The 23,163-nt window shown below is 33.0% G+C and overlaps 1 protein-coding gene across 2 annotated transcripts in view; it reads left to right on the top strand.

The window, feature by feature from the left end:
• Positions 1-23,163, top strand: part of LOC117110288 (sodium/potassium/calcium exchanger 1-like) — a 58,838-nt gene that overhangs the window by 13,458 nt on the left and 22,217 nt on the right. For both annotated transcript variants that reach the window (XM_033252938.1, XM_033252940.1), the window contains exon 2: positions 724-1,711. In XM_033252938.1, the coding sequence (XP_033108829.1) occupies positions 938-1,711 (774 nt within the window). In that variant the 5' untranslated portion in view covers positions 724-937. The remainder of the gene's footprint in view (positions 1-723; positions 1,712-23,163) is intronic.

Genomic DNA, 23,163 nt, shown 5'->3' with positions numbered 1-23,163 from the left:
ATTTCTATATTATTAATAAAAAAATATTGGCTTGGCCGTCCATGCTATTTTAGAGACCGCTTTTCACCACTTTGCCGTGCTGAAATTATTTGGCCTCAACAAAAAGGTGTACATGAGGCACGTACGGCCAGCATAGCCTAATTAGAAAATGTGTGTAAATATGACATAAATATTCTAATAATGCACTTACTGTAAAGTAATGTATTCATGGTTGTTCAGTAACTTTAGTCATACACTACATGTATTTTATCATGAAATCGTGTACGCTTGAGTGGAAAGGGATGCATGTGGTGGTGGTATACATACAATTAAAGCACCTATCCATTAACACAATGTACTGTAGAATTAATACTTACTTAGCTCCTTGATTTACATTTACTGAATGGACATGATGTCAGTGTTATACAGTAAGGTTGGTACTCAAAGCCTGATTAGCATTATTTTAGTATTATTGTTAAATATTATTTATATAATTTATATTGACCATCGTTTGTTGGTAGTAGATGTATGTTGCCTTTTTTAAACACAAAATCCTGTAAATTGAAGGCTCTGTTCTATTCAGAATCATTGAATTTACAAGAGGTAAATTATGACAAGCAATTGAACATGAGACTGTGAACAGAGCACTTAAAAGCCTTCTGATTGGCTCTGAAGTATCGCATTTTAATGAGTTCATGCATGAACGAATCTTACAGTGAGTGTCTGTGTTTTCTGAAATTTCAGATTAGATGAGGACTGCTTTTCATCTGATAGTCAGAGAGTCAATATACGACATTAAGGTAACAGCATAAGAACGATTGATGACTTCATTTTCACCATCATCCACACCTGGGATGTAAACGCTTAGAGACAGACAAGTGTCTACTCACCGTGCAATAAAAATGTGCAATAAATTATCAATAGGACCATTACTAAAAACAACCAAAGAGTAACCGTCATGGTGCTAGGACGGCGGTATGTGCATCGACGGTGCCGGCCCACACGAATGATCGTGTTATGTACAGTTATGATACTGGGCTATGTGACCATGCTGTTCACAGGGCCTAGCAAAGAAGAACATCGAGATGAATTTTGGAAGAATGATGGTGAAATCATTTCTTTCATGCCTAACTTACAAACAAGACATTTACTCGCAAACGGTAGCCTGTATCCTGATGATGTTTTCTCCCGTGAGCAGAGGTTACATGGAGCGATTATATTACATATTAGTGGAATGATTTATATGTTTATTGCCCTTGCAATTGTTTGCGATGAATTTTTTATACCTGCTTTGGGGGTGATAACTGAGAAACTTGAACTCTCGGATGATGTTGCGGGAGCAACTTTTATGGCTGCGGGTGGTAGCGTCCCCGAACTTTGTACAAGTATTATCGGGGTGTTTGTATCGGCCAGTGACGTGGGTATTGGTACGATTGTGGGTTCGGCAGTGTTCAATATTCTTTTTGTTATCGGAATGTGTGCAGTGTTTAGCAAAGGCGTACTGGAGCTTACGTGGTGGCCCCTGTTTCGCGATGTTTTTTTCTACATTTTAAGCATCATAATTTTGCTATTATGTTTTAAAGATAGTTTAATTGACTGGTTTGAGTCTTTAGTGCTGTTAATGATGTACTTTTTCTATGTACTGTTCATGAAATTTAACCACACAATAGAAAGTTTTGTGAAAGGGCTATTGAATCGTAACCGTATCAAAAATGAACCCGGAGAGAAAAAGGTAAGTTATTTTCTTAACACTTTACAAACCTGGTAATAATCCTTTTTCCTTCCACCAATTAATATGGAACATTGTAGAACACTTGTTCTAACAATAGTTTCAATATTTATGTATCACAGGAAGTAGTTCACAATATGGATGATAATTTAAAGAGATTTGGGAATTTTGAAGTATAAGCATATTGTTATTTATAAAGCAATAATTTAATAATTAAATATTATAATTTTATTTGTTTAAAATTATAATAATACTGAAGCAATAAAATTAGTAAATAAATAATTTAAACATTTATTTACTGTAGCACTCATGCTAACGTAATCAAAAGATTAATAGGCCAACTTGTTTAATATTTATGTCGATATTATGCAGTATACTATACAAAGACATTAATGCGCAATTGACACAGATTCCATTTAGATGTGACGATAGGCCTACAGAATAATGTATAATATAGGATAACAGTATTTGGGCTAAGTGAGGAAATGTTTGCGCAAATCCAAGTATGTTTCTTGGAAATATTAGCTGACCTAATCACATTAAAGGAAGTAATGTTACGTATTGTATGCATAGAACATATATCATCATGGTTACAGTGTGCTAACAAGTAATAAGAATTGAATTCACATAAATGTTTAGCTTTACAGATTTCTCAGAAGAAACCAAGTCAACTTTAACATTTTAGGATAAGAACTGAGCAGTGCTGATTGGGGTTGTTTTAAAAGTGGTCAGAAGAGATGTTTAATCCATTGGCCCTGTGTGCAATACAGCCCATATACATATTAAGTATCGCAGTATTAGGAAAAAAGCACAGCATTTTCTCAGTTTTTCCAATAAAGACACATTGAAATAATTCATTTTTCTTATATTTAAAGACTTTTTACTAAGAATGTCTTTAAAGTGCCCATTATAGATACCATTATTTTTATGCACTTGTTAATTGTCAAGAAAAAAACTTTTTTCCTTCAAATTTTACTTGAAATCCTGCTTATTAAAAACTAAGCAATTCAAAATTATAATTAATATTTTTTGCCACATTGCAAAAGAAATAATGAATGTTATAATCTTGATTAGTTCCACATAGACAGTTCTTTAGGATTGCAGTTCACCTGTGCATAATGTCTCGAATCGCCATCTGTGGTGGTAGTAACAAAGCGATTATATTCTTAAAGTGTATTAGTTATTATGGACAGTACAGCCTATCTTGTGTGATTCATCATAAATAATGTGTTTTTGTTAATTATAGTTTAATGGCTAATCAATGATTACCTAGAATCTATATTTAGAATTAATGGCTGTATCATTAGCAATATCTCGTTATCAAGGCATCCTTCAATTTGCAGATGGTTAATGCACCTTTTTCTGAAAGAACAAGCATGTTGTATTATATTTTGAAGATCAGGCCAAAAAATCAGCAAAGTTAAATCTTGAAAATTCAGGATCAGAATTTTTAATTTTTTTTTTGCCAATGGAAAACCTAGCATTTAATGAAATTGATACTAATTAACCGTGGATTTTAACCCTGTGGGTGTCATTCTACAACCCAAATACATGAGGTGAGTAATGGTCATATGGTAATGAATGAATGAATTTGGTATAAATGACGTGACTGATTTTATTCATAATCTGGGAAATGGAAGTAAGTTTTCTCACTTGATTATACTGTATACATATGGTATCTCCATTAACTTGTATTCCCTGTCAATATATCAGAGTTATTGATAAGATATGATAGTGTCCTACATAGCAACGTGGTGTTCTGTATCTAACCCTGTGTACTTACTTGTTACATCCCATTCACTGTACCGCATAACGTCCAGCAGAACCATTGCCCATGCTCTTCGTGGGCAGATCAATATTATTGATCTTTGTTCAATCGCTGTGTAACACTTTACCAATGGATTCAACCTGGTATCCATGGTGCCGTGAATTAGTTCGCTGTAGATTATGACCTTGTACAGTACTGATATTGGGTCAATATATTGGATGCTTTAGTTGATTATTCTGCTTGATATTTCGTACCAGTCCATCAAATATCTGAGCTGTGATTATAACATTCACTTTATAGTAATTTAAATTTCATAATTCAACAGCAAGTTTCATTTCATTTTTTTCATTTCATTCCATTTATTTTGTATGGTATTAAGCACATTACAAAAAGTACAAAAAAACAAAATAGAGAAACAAAACAGTCGTGCTGGATATGATTGCTCAAAAGCATTCTAGTAATCCTAGTTCATTTGTCAAGGAGCTCTCCAAAACACGACTGACAAACCAATATATATATACAAAAAGATTTTTTTTTTGAAGTTCACAACTTAGCTGTTATATTTAATGTTTTTTTTTTCATATTTTTTATTTAATATTATATGCTTCATATTGATGTTAGATCTCTTGACTGTAGTAAGCTTTCATCAAAATCCAAACACTCAAATAATAAATGGCTCTCCTATGTTATATACTTTTTCATATTTTTTATTGATATTATATTTATTTATCTATTCTGCCTTTAACGTGATAACAACAAAATAAAACATAAATATAAATATACAGAAACTTAAATAAAATACTAAAGAACCAAGTTAAATGAATTTAATTTAAATTTAAAAGGCAAGTGAACAGAGGGTGGTAAGAGAGATTTTAATTTTCCGTTTTGATCAAAATTTTAAGTTGGAGGTCATTTAATTCTATTTTAATTTGGTTTGGAAGTTCGTTCTAAGCCCTTAGTTGCACGGTATACGAATGTTCTCTTGCCTTGCTTGAGTTTCCATTTTTGCTCCATCAAGGTGTTGTTAGATTTATTTCTAGTGCACTGTGAGTGGCTATTTTGATTAAATATTAATTTGTTACTTAATATTTAGGATATGTTAGATCTCTTGACCATAGTAAAGCCAACAGTACTTACAAAATCGAACACTTAAAATAATAAGTTAAATTATTTTGTTAAAACTATATTTCATTCTAATGTTAAATACAAAAGTATAGACCTACACTTTTTTTGGACTTTCCAAAGATAACATGAGTTGAATCTTCACAAATGTATAACATGAGTTAGAAGAAATTTTGTATGCACGGAAAATTTAATATGTTGTTGAATACCTTTTTCTAATGATATATCAAAAGAAGTCTATTTTGCCAAGTCTACTTATATTCCAGTTCTTCCCACAACTCTTTTATAATTGTATGATTTGAGATTCTAAATTGGATGTGAAGCATTTTAAAATAAGGCTCGATATTTATAAAAAAAAACCAGTTTGATAAATAGAGTACATTTGAATTGAGCAGGAGAATTCAATCTGCTGCAGAGTACGCAGTTTGAGCATTTCCACTTATGCGCCATCTTAAAATTAGCTTTAACGACAAATAAATATTTCTATCATTTTACAGAACAGGAAACAAATATATTAGTACAGTATACAAATGTTTCTGAATGACATTTTAAAGGATTTTGATTTAAATGCATTTCTTCAGATTTTCATTTTTTTAAACATTTATCTTGAAATAATGTTAGCATCACTTTAAGAAGGAGGTAGCCTATTGTGGTAATTGTGTCATAAGGCGAGACTGTTTTTATATCTTGTTTAATGAACTCGCTGCTCGCCAATAATGATAATTTCATTTAAAAATACAATTTTATTTCTGGCCAGTTAGCGCAACCACCGCCACGAAAAAATGGAAATTTCAGAAAAAAATAAAAGTTTTCTTTATTTTTATTACGCCCGTCGCTGCCTTGAAACCTTCAAAATAAGATATGTATATTTTCTTTCTAATTATATGAATTTAAAGCATTTAACCATTCCTTTACAACACTGTTTACATTCACCAATAAATTGTTTATTTTTATTTTCTCCTCCATGTGGATGTTTTTAGCAAAAACCATTTGCTAAACATGAAAACAAAATTTTAATTTAATTTTTTTCCGTCCTTATGAAAAAATTCTTGCCTAAAGTAGCCTGCACTGTAACTTGCTCAAAGTAAGAGGCTATTGGACGGTATGCTTATATAAGGCATGACCGGTTAATTGAAAATAGTTCTGTGACATAATACTGTTTGAAATTATTTTTCGCTCATATTTCAGCTTATGAAAGGAAATTGGAACAAACAAAATATAGTAACCTTGTTATGATCTGAGTAGGTGTGTAAAGTTTCATTGTAATCCGCCTTTTCGGTTTTAGAGCCATTAGTACGTGCCGTTTTCAGTTACAAGCATTACATATTATGACAACCATAAAGAGGGTATTATAAATAGCTGTACATACTAATATTTTAAGGTACCTGTACCTTACCATGAAGATATTCTAATTTGAGGTCATTGCAAAATGTCTCTTACCCGTCAATACCTGCACAATACTCAATATACGTGGGTGCGTGATGGTAATAATTGTTTATCAAACTTTAAAAGTCAAGAATTTAAAGTTCATGTTAATTGCAAAGGTAATTAGATGTTAAATCTTTCAACCAGGGCTGTAAAGAAAGGTAATGGATGGATTAGGAAAAGTTTTCTTTCCCTACTGTACACCGACACTTTTTGAAACCCAAACAATTTTGAAGGATTGAAGTACTCCATTGGTCCTATGTGGCTCTGCACAAGCAAAACAACTGTAAGCCCCACCCTTGGGTCTTGTTGCGAAGGTCCCAGAAAACAACAGCATAAACATGCGAATTTGAGCTTATTCCTGAGCATGTTCTGACTGAGTATTGCGTTCGATTGATACAGTACTTCAAAAAGATTCAAGTATCAGATCCCTCATTATCAACTAGGTAAACTACAGGAGAAGGCTTTGATGAAAAAAATTAAATACTTTATTGAATTTAAATAGAAGATGAAAGCCTTATTATGTAAGTGCCATGAAACATAACGAAACTACATATGATAAGCATAGGTACAGTAATATTTTAAGCATTAATATAATAAGATGTAAATTTTGTTTTTAATACGTAGCTCATTTCTATATTACTTGGAAAATATGATGTTTTTACTGACATCTAGAGAATTACATGAATTATACATTTCACAAGCTAAATTTCTGTTACTTGGTGAATCACCACAAGAGAACTGATGAAGCCAACAAGGACAGCTAGTAAAATCTATGCAGTAAAATTTTAATGAAAATGAGAATTTTTATAGTGCCCAATCCACCTCCAAAGAGGCCACTTGTTTTGTCCACTGATTTAATGACCTATAATATGTGCCTGTGAAAAAGCCTGTAACAAATATACAGCGCAAAACACAGAGTATAGAAAAATAAATAAATTTGAATCTGCATGGCTTCATTCCTTTCCTTCCCTACCATCCCCCTACCCCACATATTTTATTGTCAGTGCCGATCTCTTTATTTTCATGTATTGCTGTATTATGTATTCTTTGTGTTAAGGTTTTTAATAAGTGTGTTTTTAAAAACATTTTTATTAAAGAAATTACTAATGCCATTCATTGATTTCAATTTAAATTTCATTGCGGTATGGTGAAATTAAATAAAATGAATATTTCACAGTTAGCACAGGTAATTTGTCTTCTTTAAAGTATTATTTTGTTGCAGAAAACAGTAAAATCCAGGTAAATTTTTGTGACAAAATTTTGCTCCCATGGCAAGGCTTAGGCCTACCGTCACCACAAGTTCAAACTCTCTGAATTACAAATGTTCTCATTTACGAACTCTGTTCGGACGGAAGGGTATGTAATTGATATTATTACTGCATATTTTATTTAATGTATTGTCTTCGTGAATTCGTTAACTGTTTTAAGTGTGATTGTATTGTTTTATTGGGAACTCACCGCATAGCATGTGCCTCCGATGAAAAGTGTAGTTTTCAAATAAAGTCATTATTATATCATTAATATCATTTTGTTATTTTGTTATTACTATTTTATTGTTTTTTTATGTGGTAAGATGCAACATTTACAGCAGGCCAAGCCAGTGGACTTTAACACAAGGTGGCAATATAAATTTTATTACAGTATTGTTAATTTTTATTATCATATCAAAGGTTACTTTAATATAACCTGACTTTTGTAGATTTTCTCCACACACTGCCCTGGATTATGTGATTACAGGTACCTCATTGCTTCTTAATATTTTAGTATGAAGTCCGTTGCTGTCGTTCATCTATAATATAATTAGGTCATTTACGTTTGCCAAATACTGCCGCAAGTGATTTATGAAACATCAATGTCACTTTCTTAACTGAAATGATACAGAGGTAGACAGCCTTTGTTATAATTGGTATATGAAATATCCATCGAAGCATGGAGGTACTAATCACATCTCCATGGTTGACAAAACTGATGTTAATAGTCAAGGGATTTTATAGCTATGTGTTTTGAGCTTTAGATATTATTAGCTTTAATGAAATAATTAAAGATGTGAGAAGTGCTAAAAAATTCATGAGTATGGTTAGATTTGGTATAACATGATTAGATATTTATTTTTGTTGTTTTCTCAGTGTTTCGTAAGTTGTGTGTATTTACACACAATTATGTTGTGCATTCATGTTCATCTTCGACATGATAAGTAATAAATCTTTTAAATGTTGCTAATAAATATACAGTATTCGGTTTGTTGCAAAAAAAAAATGATCTTTTAATAAATCTATTGATTTATACTAATTTATTGATTCTGTATTTTGGTGGTTATTATTCTGACATGTCTTTTTTTCGGTTTGCCAAATTATAAATCCATACAGTAGGTTATGAGACAAACAAGTGGCAGATCCAGAAATTCAAAATAGAAGGGGCCCAGGAAGGGACTTCCACAAATAGAGGATCTAGACAACCTCACCCCACCATGGTTGGGGCAGAGGTGTGAACATTTATGATGTTTGCGCGTCTAGTGGCTAGAAATGGCACACTAATACCTAATTTTAATTAAAATTTTCCTTTGGGACAGTTCGGGACAGTTTTTGGACCGCTCACCCCCTTCGCCACTGCAAAGTTCTACCAACAAAGATTTTAGTCGTTTAATTACACCTTCTGTATGGTGCGCATTGTTTTATTGTACGCTTTTGAGTACAAGTTGGAGAGACCAAATTGGGGCCATTCAACTCACTTTTGCATGGGTGACTAAGCTCCATGGTACACAGAACCTCATCCATTGTGATCCTTATCATGACTTAGAAGTAGTACCATCTGGTTGTCGCATGATAAGATAGTCATCCTGATATCGACATACCTTGTTGTAGTAGGGCTAGTAGATATTCTATTATTTATTTATCAGTGTGTGATTTATTTCAGTATTTCAACTAATCAGGTATATTTTGTATGACAGTATGTAACCTTAGGCAAGACTTTATACCTTTTTAAGCGAACCTGCTGACTGAAAATATTGATGATTTCGAATAAAATTAAAATTTTATTTTTTGCCAATTAGCGCTTCCGCCACCATGAAAAGTCAAAATTTTAGGGAAAAAAAGTTTTTCTTTTATTTTTATTAGACCCTCCACTGCCTTGAAATCTCCAAAGATTTACACGATGGTGTGTATTTGTATGTATTATACTTTCTTATCTGAGATTAATCAGTGGACCTTTCGGTTTTTAAAGGTACAGTGTGTATATTTCTTTCTAATTATATAAATTTGAAGCATTTCATCCTATTTTACATTCACCAATAAAATTTTATTTTTATTTTCTCCTCCGTCTGGATGTTTTTGGCAAAACTATTTGCTAAATAAGAAAAAATTTTATTTTTATTTTTTATTTTTTCTGCCCTCCGATGATCTTTAAAAAAATAAGTACGCGAAACAAGGAATAAAAAAGGTCTTGCCTTTCTTTAGTACTGAGTTTTACAGTAACAATGTTGAGGTAGAAGACTGAAGTTGAATTTATTCTCACGTTATATTATTTGAATGCTAGCAGACTCATATCTATTTGTGATAAGTGCCTACATGCCAACAGAAACATTTCAAGCACAACTAGGGCTGCTATCATTGCATAAATAAAACATTTCTTACATAGAAACCTCGGCCCCCGCAGGATCTTGGATTGATAACATTTTCATATATATTGCTAATCTGAGAGTTGCAATGATCACCCAAACGAAACCAAAGTATTACATTATTTTCATTATAAAATTCTAATAAAACTCTCCTTTTTAGATTTTTTTATTTTTACAAATTATCTTTCTTTATATTTTAATGTTATTTTTTTTTGTAACTCTGCCAGTTACCAGAAAAAACATTATTCAAGTACTAAGTGTCTGCAGTATAATATACTTCAATTCAATTCACTTTTATTTCCACACATTTACAGCAAATTACAAAATATATATTAAACAAAGTAAATTAAAAATGTACACAGAGTAGCTTAGCCTAGTCGGCTAATCTGGTGGTAGCCACTGTGTGAGCACTGAACCGTGGAGAACTCTAGGTCTCCAGTTCAATTCTCATCGCTGCCTTTCCTTCTATTTCAGCTAGAGGACTGAAATACACGTTATAATAGCGCACCGTCTTTCAGAGGAGACGTTTAAGCCGTTGGTCTCGTGTGTATTTATGGCTAAAGAACGCAGTACACCCTTCGGAAAAAAGTAGGGAATAGTCTCCCGGTGTACTGCCCAATCTCCACCAGAAGGACCCCACTGGAAATAAGTCTTCTTCTAGACTTTCGTGGGATATCCTTGGTGTTTACACCGAATAAATCCAATTGAAAAAAGGGACGTTGCAGAAGGCTAGGCTATTTAAAGGCAATGACCTTTAGATATAGTTGATATTGCTTCTGGAAAAAAAATCAAATAATGGTCTTGTTTTGAATAATATTTTGATGTGTTGTTTGAGTTATTAAAGTATGACTTGTTTTAATAACATTTTGATGTTTTGTTTGAATTCTGTATCGCTTTTATTAAAATATATTACCATATTTTTTAAAATAACATTTTATGTGTTTTGTTTGCACATTTTCATCATTTCTACTATTATTTTAAAATAACCTATCATAATAAATTCCAAATATAATTTTAAAAACATATTTTTACATGTTATCATGAGTAAGGTAGCCAACTAAAATTTTGAGGTTTTCCCAGATTTTATTAGACAGTACAGTACATTATGTGACCTATATTTCCCCCTTAAGAACCCTCATTTAACTTCATAGCATTCTGTTTAGAGAAAAGCAATAAGTTTTCGATTTGTGTTTTGGCAACTGGTCCGGATGTAGTCTTTAAGATTGATTTAAGTTCTTGACTTGAAAGGTAAACTTCCTCTCATTTCTTAATAATAAGACTACTTCCACCTGATTGACTATTAATAATTAATCTTTATTTAATAATTTACATTGTTATGATTTCTCACTCTAATCCACTGCAAAAGCCAAACAATGTTCTTGTTATTGGCAGTTTTTCTTATTCAATTATTATTATTATTATTGAACTCAAAGTAAATATTGGCATATTGTATCATTAAATATCCTTTATAAGTTACTCTGAATTTGACAGTTTTTTAGTTTCTGATTAATTGTTGATTATCATATGTCATCGTTTGCAGGCATTCTACTTTTGATTAATGTAGTCAAGTTTTTAAATTAGTTGTCCCTTTGCTTAAAAATCAACGTAAAAGTAACATATGGTTAACGTTTCTTATCTGTTCGTTCAGGCCCCCTATCTCTGGAATCAGTTACCCATTTCTGTTAGACAGTCCGCAAATTTAGTTCTATTAAAGAATCTCAAAACTTTCTTATTTTCTAATTTGGTATATTCTTCACTTGGTGCCTTTGATAATTTTTGAATTGACACGGTAAAAATTTCTGGTTTATTATAGTTGCTTAAGTTCATTAAATTTTCTTAATTATTTAGGNNNGGGAGGTGAAATCAGAAAAGGTTTGAGAATGTTCCTGAATATAAAATTGTTTGTTTTCTATTAAAGATTAAAAGAGAATCTTACCGTAAATCTATACATTCATATCGTTTAGCCTGTATTTAGGCATTCAACTTGCCATACCGTAGTAATAAAAAATCGATGCTGTGACAACCCACTCGGCCACCTGCACATCCTCGCACTTCCACCCCCACCCCCAATGGCAATCCTGGATCCACCTCATTGTTGTTTGCTTTCCAAAGATAATGCTCTCTGCACTCTTGGCCGATCTATTTTCATGCCCAGGGTTGCATCTTCTATGTCATCCGATGCTACAGGGATGAATATCATGATGTCCTAATTAGTTTTGATCGACTTACTCTACATTATGGTTCTTTTAAAAAAAAAAAATCATTGATTCTATTTGCAGTGGATTAGCCTCAATTATTTTGTTCTTGAAAAACAATGAATAACCATAATCAAGATTGGTAATTATTTCTTTTATTATGATATCATCATAACTGTGACAATTGAAAATTATCAGACATGCTAAAAAAATTATTGTAGGTGTAATTAACATAGTACAAATAATTTTGTGTATTTTTTTTATTACTGTAATTAATCACTGATATTAATAACTTTTTCATGGCTCTAATTATCATTTGACATTAAATAAGTATGAAAAATGGATTAATCATTAATTATTATTATTATTATTATGTGGAGGCAGTTTGGCAAGGTGGAAATTGTTTTAATAGCTTCCCAACTACAAGGTCGGGTTTTCAATCCTTTGCTGTGCACGTTATTTAGTGTCCTTAAGCAAGGCACTTTATCTACATTGTTTCAGTCTACCGAGCTGTATTAGTAGGTACCAGCAAATTACCGGGAGTAACCGGTGGTGGACCAGCGTCCTACCCAGGGGGGAGCATCATGTTCTCATCTGCTTCATGAAAGTGGGGATAAGCTCCCGTCCTTAGAGCCCCGTGGCTCGGCAAGGTTTTATTAGTATTATAGTTGTTGTGTAACAATTTTACTATTCTTCCTCTGAGACTACTAATGTTTAATGATTCCTTTTACATTAGTTAAGAAATTCTACTGTACTAAAATTGCAGGGATATAAATTTCTTGCAATGTGTATGTTAATATTGAGAAATATTCTCTCAGTGGCTCAGCGGTGTCAATATATCAAGCAGAATTATACATTAATTACGATTGAAGTATTGTATTTCAACATGATAGAATCAGATAGTGTAAATACCTGTATTTTATTAATTCTTAGCTATAAGTACATGGTTTAATATACTTTATCATTTTTTATCCATATTAAACTCCTACTGTTGCTACTAACTGATGCTAATATACTTAATCATCATAATAAATATAGGCCTACGGTATGTTATGTCCTCTTACCTCCTCTAATGAAATTTTCTTTCAAACTACAGTAGTTAATCATCAAGCTTCAAAATCCTTGAATTCAGTGAAACACAATAATATTAAGCATTTACTTTTATGCTAAATTATTGCCTATTGTTACAATTATAATCATCACTGTGCCCCCAAGCACTGCTATACTCAACACCAGAATAATACCTCATTAGGTAATCCCTTCATTAAAAGGCGAAACACTACTCTTTTTTTTTTTGGATAGAAAAACAAATATGACCCTGTGCTAATATTGTTTATTTTTAGTGGAAGGATCTAACAAGCTTTGCTGTTGATTTGATTTGAATTTATTATAGCAATCTCAATAAACATTCACAAATACAAAGTAAAATCATGAAGGAATAAGTTTAACATATTCATGGTGAAATCCATTAAAGACACTTGTAAAGTAGTGAACATGTGAAAAAGCTACTCAAGAAACTAAATGGGTCAGTTTTTCGTTTGGCAATTTTAAAAGTCATTTGATAACAAATTTAATCTGCAACTTCTGTATATGATAGGAGAACATACCTGCCATAATATAGTTGTCATACTGAGGAATTTACTCATTTCTTGAAAGTTTGCATGGCAAAAAGACGCTAATAAATAACTTCCGGACAACATAATGGTTATACTTGTTATTGAGAGAAAAGAACATGATAATGTGTTGTCTTGAGTTTGCCGTGAGATTACTATGACCGTCATCAGGAGAATAAGAGTATCCACTGATGACGGTCACAATAATCCAATGAAATTTTGAGATAACAGAGAATTGGATTTTTTTTTTCTCAGAACTATATTTTAACACATGTACCGGAAGTTAAATTATTGTCATTAAGCTGTGTATATGCAGTAAGCTTTATTTTGATGTAGAATACTTACAGTATATTTACTGACCAATATCGAGAAGTTAATTTTGTCTTGGTCGTTGAACTGAGGAATCATTTGAAGTAGGTATGAATGGTGTGGTTTTATCACTTTTTGGCAATTATAAAGGATTATACTTGACATGTATATGTATTCTTTGATGTTACAGCTTCCAGAAAATGTAAAAACTTTATACCGTATACCGGCACATCCTGTATCATTTATTCTGGACTATTAACAAGAGACGGCTTTGCCAGCAATGTTATCAATGAATAGTTAAAAATATTTCTTAATAATTGTGATATTTATTATTATTATTAAAGCCCCATTCCCTGCAAAATTTCACAAAAAAAAAAAAATTTAATCATGGGTTGGCATAAATTTTAGTTTTACACAAAAGAAGAAATAGACTATTTCTCATAGGAGATTACCATTTTCTTGACGAATCCTTTGTTACTAGGCAAATTCAGAGCTTGTAGATCGCATCCGCTGGAATGCTCTCACTTTTGTGTATACTTTATACAGTCAATAAAGTGCACCCTCTTTAATGAGATTAGTTTTTGTACTTCGCATCTTGCACACTGCGGCTGATTGAGTAGGCCTGAGATATGTTTGTTCAATTGTCAAAATCTCGGTCAGAATCATTTTTTTCAACAAATTTGAAATAATTCCTGTTGAAGGAATGTTATATTTCACAAGTGTCAGTACTAGCAACTGAAAATATCATGTCAGCCGTTTTTATGTCTAATAACAGAGCCAAAATCTAGCCTAACCTAGCAGTGTTGATGATAGGCTAATGTTTCTGGCGCCTACTATGTTTCTTCGCAGACCTATCGCAAAATCAAAGATAAAAAAATTCATCTGCATTTATTTTTTATGTGGAACAAAAAAATAAATAAAATTTCAGTCTTTTACATTTTTTTTCATGTTTAGGAATGTCTAAATTCAGTTAAACTAGCAATTCCGTATTATCTTTATAACATATATAAAAACTAGATTTTTTTAAGAACTGAAATTTTGCCGGGAATGGGGCTTTAAATGAAGAATGCAAATAACTAGAAAATATGAAAAACAGTAATATTATAATCAAGTGGTAGACAAGCCATAGTTACTTTTCTTCTAGTACACTGAGTTTCCACCAATTCCTTCAAATTAAGTTTTTTCTTTAGTTTCCCGGGTATAATCCCACCCGCTATGAATGCGAAATTGGTCTGATTTTGGGGGGTGGGCTTTATACTCGGGGATTCTCTGTGCATGAACCAAAAATGATGATCGTTTAGCCAAGTGGCAGATTCATTTTGAACAACAATTTCCCTATAATCCAATGGCCTATTCACAACTATATTCTGGTGAAGAAATCAGACTTAATACTCGAGCATAAAAGGGGGAGGGAACACCTTAACTGTTAGTAGGCCTAGGCATAAAGCTGGAAATGGCCCAGTCAGTGGCGCTGATTATACCCGTGGTGGTGACTATACCTGGGGAACTACAGTATTAGAAAATAACTGTATTCCAAGGCACATAATAAGACTTGGTTATAGAGCTTCACTAGGGCTTCAGCTTAATAATAGGTCCATGTTCAGGCTTATGAAAGTGATACCAATATGCTAAAACTGTCTCCAGAAATGAAATTGTTAAAAAATATCCTGAAAATCCAATACACCACAATGTCTATAGGACCCTGCCTGCGGGCTTGCTAAAGAGATCAGTCTTGTTCGTTTCAACATTCTAAATGTGGAGACTTGGTTTAGCTCTTTTCATATATGGCCTACTATTATCATGGCGGTAGCACAATACATGTATAAAATTATAGGAATGCAAGCTGTTATTGTAAATGAAAGAGAGAATGTAGTTTAGTGGATACTCATTGAGGGTAAGATGGTTGGGAAAATTGGGGTTGTCAGATCTATGACACAGCTAAACTGCCTGGAGCAGAGAACATCCATAGATGACAAGTAAAAGAGCTAAGAGGCACACAGACCAGGAGGGTGTTTTCAGTAGCTGGTAGGATGAGGCCTAATTAAGAGTCACATCTTAAATAAAATTGTAGGATGGGAGTTAAACTAAAGTAAACAACGATTAAACAAGTGGAAAAGCATCAGTAGTCGTACCGAGTGGGAGAAAATGACAAACCTACGCATAATTCGCTGTAATTATACAACTGGCCTTTCTTAGGCGATTAACGTTCTGCAAATAGGAACGGTTATAAAATCGACACCCAAGGCTACGATAAAACATGCGCAAGAAAATCATGTCTGAATATAGCCATACAGTACTTCCATTCTGTAATTGGCAAGATACTTTGCGAAAGACATAAAAAAGAAATTGAATGATTGTATACAACATACAGTATTGAAGATCTAAGGCAAATTTTCAACTCAGCACATCTCAAAAGAAAGACGTATTACACTGGCATTCCCAAGCACATAATAATTTTTGACTACTCATTTATATGTCCATCGAAGATTCAGCTTCCCAATGTATCTCTCTGAGTGGTCGTGCTGAATAAAACCATTTAACAAAACATCCACTGAGATGTCATCACCACGTTATCGTCGTAAAGTCTGGTTAATGGCAAAACATCGCAAATGCACACACAACAATGTACTGTAGCCATATCGAACGATTATCAGTTGATCTTATTGTTAAGTATTTTGTAAGAACACACAATCCAATGCTTCGAAAAGTAGGCCCATGACATGTCTTCTCTTGGCAAGATAGACTGATTTATAAACATGTTGCTTAGCAACGCAGGGCATGTGACATTTTATCGGTCCCTTGACAGTATAATCCACAAAGTTGTCTTATGTTGGCAAACGGTGAATTTTGAGTTATGTTTCAGTGGCTGTCTCGCAAATGAGGCAATTTATAAGGATTGCGTTTTTTACGTAACTGTATCTCTGGTATGTGAAATGCTACAGTAGTTTGTGAATAGGTGGATGATGTAGATTTTGAGGAACTATCAGGATTTTCTAGCCTCGCTTTCTCCTCGTTTCACCGGTAACTATATCCGTGCCAGATTAGGAGGATTTTATGGATTGGTTGAAATGATGCTATGGATCATTGCTTAATGATTGCCTTCTAATTTCAGGATCATGGGTTCAATGCAAAATGCAAGACTTAATGTCTCGTAATAAAAAATTCTACTCTAGTTTTTCTTTTTATAGTGAAATAAGGCTCCTAAATTCCCAGTGTCTTAAATAGAAAATAAGATTCCAAAACTAACCAAAGCAGATACAAGATAATAAAAATATTAAAAATTATTAAAATAAAGGAAGTACAAAGTTTTCTTGAAAACTGTTTTACCAAAACAGTTTTACCTTAAAACAGTTTCGATGAATTTTCAAACTCCCCTTCAACATTTTTTTTCTTCTGGAGTCGGGCTTTAAGTTGAAGGGCTGAAATGAAAGTTTCAAATAGCAGCATGTCACATTATGTGTAAGACATTTAAGCCTGTCAGTTCTGGTTGCAATATGGTACAATAATAATAATAATGTAGTTTTATATAGTGCCATATCCATCTAAGTTAAAGATGCTTAGGGCGCTTGATGTGTGGACTAGGAACTTGATCAATGACTTTCTTCGCCCCTAAGGGTTCCTTTGTGTCTGTGCTACTGGGTAACCCGGTACCAGCAACTCTAGTTGTCCAGCACAGGGGCTGTCTGTTCCAGTACACCAGGGTATCTATCCCCTACTCGAAGGATGTACTGGGTTCTTTATAGTGCACACATGCCATTGTATACACTGGGCCTACGGCTTATAGTCATTATCCGAGAAGACTTGTTCTACCACCAGAATCATAGGTCTGCTGTTCGAACCAGTGCTGATGTTATGGCTGTAGCTTGTGGGGCCCCTGCTAACCGTTAGGCCATTTGACTTGCCTGAACATGTGAACTTGTGAATGCTGTACACTTTTTGGAGTAGTGGATTGTCTTCTGGTGTACTACCTAATTTGCCTCCAAAAGGAACAAGTGGGAGTACGTCTTCAGACTTTCATGGGCGTATTTCCCACCAAAAATATCTAATCTAATCCACCCTCTCCATCTGTATCTATTTTTTCCTTATGGTATGTTGCTGCTCATTTGTCTATACAGTTAAACTTTGCCTACGTCAAATAATTTCTATTAGTCAATCTAATTTTACATGCCAAATTGTTGTGTTTTCCATTATTTAACAATCTGTAAGTCGAATTTTATCTAAGTAGAACAATATTTCAATGCCATTTCAACTGTATACTGATATATCTCTGTCCATCTATCAACATAATCTGTCTTTGCATCTGTTTGACCATATCCACATGATCTGCTATGGTTTTTCTCAGTCCATTCTTATTTAACTAATATACATGAACTGTCACTGGTATCTCTGTCCATCTTTCTGGTGATATATCCCTGCCTATCTAGCTAGTGACTTCGATATCTCTCTGTCAACATGATCTGTCTTGGCATTTTTTTTCCCCATCTATCTACATGGTCCCTCATGGAATCTGTCCATCTATCCATGTGGTCTGTAATGCCATTGGTCTGTTATGCCATTGGTCTGTCCATCTATCCACATGGTCTGTCATCGCATCTCTATTTCCATCTATCTATAATGATCTGTCAAGAAATCTCTGTCTATCTATCCACATGATGTGTCATGGCATCTATATGTATGTATTGTGCTGTTTGTCCATTATTCTCCCTCCACAGGCTTTCTTAAATATTTTAAATTATATGCAACATTCTACATGTGTTAGTCTGTATGGAATTTCAATAAGCTATAATTCTGTTTGTCTTTTTGTCATGCCAGTTCTACTCGCTTTATTGAGTTTAATTGAATCAGTGAATATGATCCTCAGCTTGTCTGCCTAATTTTATCTCCTTATTAACTTTCCCTGCAAACACACACGCTCTTCGTGCATCAATTTTTGTTCCGCCAGCATGTAATATATATCCTAGGAAATTAATGTGTAGACCTGATGTTCCTTACGTTGCTGTCGTCATTAAGATACGGGCCTGATGTTGATTTTTATTGACGATAGTGATTACACAGTAAGCAGAGACACGAGAACGAGTGTATGAGAAATTAGCACCGAACAAACACAGCATAGAGGAACCACTCAGTTTCATATTGTAATATAGTTACACATTAATAATCTAGATAAACAAACGTTACTGTGCATGAAAGGAATTCCACATTGATTATGCAACTACTAACTGGAAAAACTGGATACCTCATAATTGTAACTTGTGCCACTGATAATGTAGGGAAGTCTAAAAGAAATTGTATTTTATATTTTTACCGGCTACCTTGCAGGACCATCAACAGGGCCGTAGCGTGACCTAATTTGTGGGAAGCTCGTTTTAGTGGAAAGTGGACCCTTTTGAAACCATTATACAATAATGTAATATTGTTAGCTGGGAAACCTTAAGAAATGCCGACTTCAAATACTTCTGGCTTGTATGATCTCCGATACTCTGGAGAACATTGTAAATATATCTACGAATATCAATTCTTTGTTTTTAAATGCAGACCTTCTCCAGTTTTTGGACGGGTCGTCGTAACCCCCTTAACCCCCCTCCCCACGCTACGGGCCTGACTTATACACATCTAGATGTGTATAAGAGACAGTATATATATATATATATATATATAATATACAGATTGAATTACATTACATTAAAAAAATATTTAAATTATTTAAAGTTATAAATTTGTTAATGTACAAACAAGTAAAATATTACATTATGCTGATCAAGCGCAAAACAGGTAAATATCCCTTTAATGTGTCGAGGTAATTAACTTGAACAGTAAAATTCAATATGTGAATTACTTGCTTTATTTGTTTAAGTATGAGTATTAACTTTCAATTGAAAATTTGAATGCAGAGTCTTTTGACTAGTGGTAATCAATGTAAGGGTTTCTAACTAAAAGCTGTAATTTTGCAATAACAGAATTTTAACAATCTTTCTCATTGGAAGCTGAGTAATATTCAATACATTATTTTCTTAGGGTTTTTACTAAAGTGTTAACGGTGCAACGAAGCAATGCAGAGTTATGTATCGCTACTGAAAAAGATGGCTGCCATATAAAAAATGCCACACTAGGCCTTGTTTAATTATCAATATAGTTACGCTTGTTTCAAAGCTTACAGACACAGTGCAAAACCAAGGTCCTCAATTATAGACATCTGGGATTTGAAACCCACCGGTCTGAAAATCTGTAACAACATAGATCATAAAAGTCTTCATCTCACTAAGTAAATATCACTCCATATTTCAGATTAATTGAGGGAAAAATAATGACTTACTGTCGTTTGGACCAGTCGCTTTTCGAACCATTTCGGGATATAGGAGTAGGATAGGAGTGTTTATTTCATGTCATGAGACTTCATTCAGCCAGCATTCCCAGGCTTCTATACTATTGTTGAATAATTGTTGATTATTCATTGTTTATTCAAAATAATAAGTGATATACTTAATATAAGACACACCTCATATTTGATTACCTATTTTTTAATTGGCTAGTTATAACTTTGATTTTAATCTGGTTGGTCGGTTTTAATTTGCTTTCTGTTATACTTCTGTAAATATTGTAAACATATATGGATGGGTAAGATTTTCTCACCAGTATTCTTGAAAATGATCAAATAGATCGAAACGTTGAATCTCAAAATGTGTCTGTCTCTTTTCGGAGTTACTGTCTTTTTGTTTTATTTAATACTAATTAGTGGATCCTCCGGTTGTAGGAGTGTTTCTGTGTGATTCACACCAAGAATGTCCCATGCCAAGAATAGCCCACTAAGTTCAAAGACGTGTTTCCTGTGGGGTCTTTCTGGTGGTGAATTGGACAGTACCCCAGGAAACAATCCCCTACTCTTTTCTGAAGAATGTACTGCATTCTTTAACGTGTACGTGGGCCATATTGCAAACAGGACCAACGGCTTAAACATCTCATCTAAAAGACAGTGCGCTATCATAAATTGTACAGTAGAACCTCGATTTTACGTACGGTACAGGGCCGGAGGGCGTACGTAAATCGGGGGATTCGTAAAATTGAGGTTGGGTTAAATTTGTGGTGACCTTTCACCAAATACGTACATAACACTCAATAAACGTATGTTATGAATGAATAAACTATGTTGCCGAGGCTAGACCTAGCCTCTAGGCATATGAATAAAACCGTGTGTTTGGTGCACTAATTCATCACTTTATATATTTTATTTAACTAAAGAACATGAAAATATTGGGGACCTAGAAATCTCCACAGTTCAGCGCACACACAGTGGCTACCCCCAGTTTAGCCGACTGAGCTAAGCTTCTCCATAAAATCAGTACGTACTTCTGCATTCCCTTGTCATGTCTCAGTCAGTTGTTTTGCGGTTTTATACAGTATTGAATGCCAAAAAAAAAGGAAACTTTCAACCGCCTTTTCAGGCACAGTTGGTTAACAAACAGTAAATTTTTGTCAAGCACAGTTGGATTTTGGTTTCTCAATGAGTTACAATTAATACTTTGCTTTAGCTACCCCTGACCAAAATATTGTTGTTATATTGTATTGCCTACCTGTCATATGAATTTTGTTTTTAATGCAAACAAAAAAAGTTTTTTTACCAAGGAAAATGTTGTTGAGATTGTTATTTAAAACTGCTGCTGTTTCATATCATTTTAGTGGTTTCACAATATTTTATATTGTGAAAAATGATATGAAACTGCTATCAAAACCTGTACCTAATGCAACCCTAATAAGGCATTATTTGTAAATCACAAGACATGATCTTGGCACTGCATTTCTGACCTTCCATAACTAAAGAAATAACTGAATGAGATAATATGCAACCTATCTTCTTTAGTGATTATTTTGTTCTTTTTATCGAAACTAATCACAGCATATCACATATTAGAATGTTTGCTCACTTACCTTCTAGTTGATAATAATAAATTAATAACTTAGTCAACACTAACTAGAAAGAGTCCAAGTAAAACTGATTTTAATGTATAGTTTAGTGTATAGTACACAATTAAATTTTGGTTTGTTTAACATACAGCTAAACCTAGCTGTATTCAAAATGTTCATATTAGATTGAGGACGAAATTGAAAATGATGCCTAGGCGTATTTCGATTTTCTGAAACTCAGTCATCTTGTTGAGCACTGATGAAAAGCCATGCATTTTTGGAATTTTCAATGCACTGGAGTAGCATTCTAGTTATTATCTTATACCGTAACTATATGGGTTTTCAGATTCATCACAGGAACTAATTTTAATTCATAGCTTATTATTTACATACCACTTGTGCTATGCTTTTTACCTTTCCTAAAACAATATGTCCTGTTTCTACTGCAAATGCTTGCTTTTTCAGATTGGAAAATGACTCCCTAACTTGCTGAATGATAACTTTTATTGAAATCATAAGTGGTTTATTGCTATACCATAAGTGTTTCTTCGCCCATAAGATTGTATGCCAAACAGATGGAAATTTTGAAACAGATACTGAAAATAAATCACAATCTAAAGATTATGGATGTCATGTTATTATATGACAATAATATTTTTTATTATAACAATTTAGAGCTGACCGAACATTTTTTAATACTTATTAAAGCCATGTTTTCTCCCGTTCAAATTTTAATATAGGAAATTCAAGTTAGAAAACATCAAGGAATTTAATGTTTGAAAACTATAGAAAGATAAGGCCAAAACTCCTGATATTTTGACTTTTGTGATTTTATAATGTTTACCTAAATTGTGATTATATGATGTTTACATAAATTTATACAAATACAGTACATCCAGTCACAAGCCATCATAATGTCATGTGTAATAGTGGTGGAAAAATGTTATGGGATGAGAAAATTAATCTGGTAGTGGGGAGACTTTCTCTTTGATGAGTTTGTCCAACAATTTTCATGCTGTATTGTTATTATTTTCATTTATTTAAGAATATTTCATATTTTTCCAGTACAACCCTAACTTATTACAATTTTTAATTTTGTTCTCCCTATAACCTTTATTAACTCTTTCTGAGGTTCCTAATCTTTCTCACATAACTTGTAATTATAAGAAAAAATTATCCAGTCTACAGTATTTGCATAGTATAGTTAAAATTCATTCTTCCGTAGTTGGACAAAATTAATCTAATCAAATCATACTCAACTGAATGAATGAATGTCTTAGTTTTTCTAACTTCATAAGAAATTAAGAAAATGATAGAATCTGACATAAATAGAACTAATTATTACTAACCCTATTAATCACATTAAGATTTATCAAATTCATAATATTGAATGTTTATATCACCATAGCAACACTATCACCATGGATATGCACAATATTGTTGTTGCGATTAAAATTGGTTCGTAGGTGGTAGATTTTAGATGAGTGTTAATGTGCAAACAGAAATTA

Source organism: Anneissia japonica, unplaced genomic scaffold, assembly GCF_011630105.1.
Source record: "Anneissia japonica isolate Jap-2015-1 unplaced genomic scaffold, ASM1163010v1 scaffold673_len1821605_cov196, whole genome shotgun sequence".
Lineage (NCBI taxonomy): Eukaryota > Metazoa > Echinodermata > Crinoidea > Comatulida > Comatulidae > Anneissia > Anneissia japonica.
This window is presented reverse-complemented; position numbering and strand designations above follow the sequence as displayed.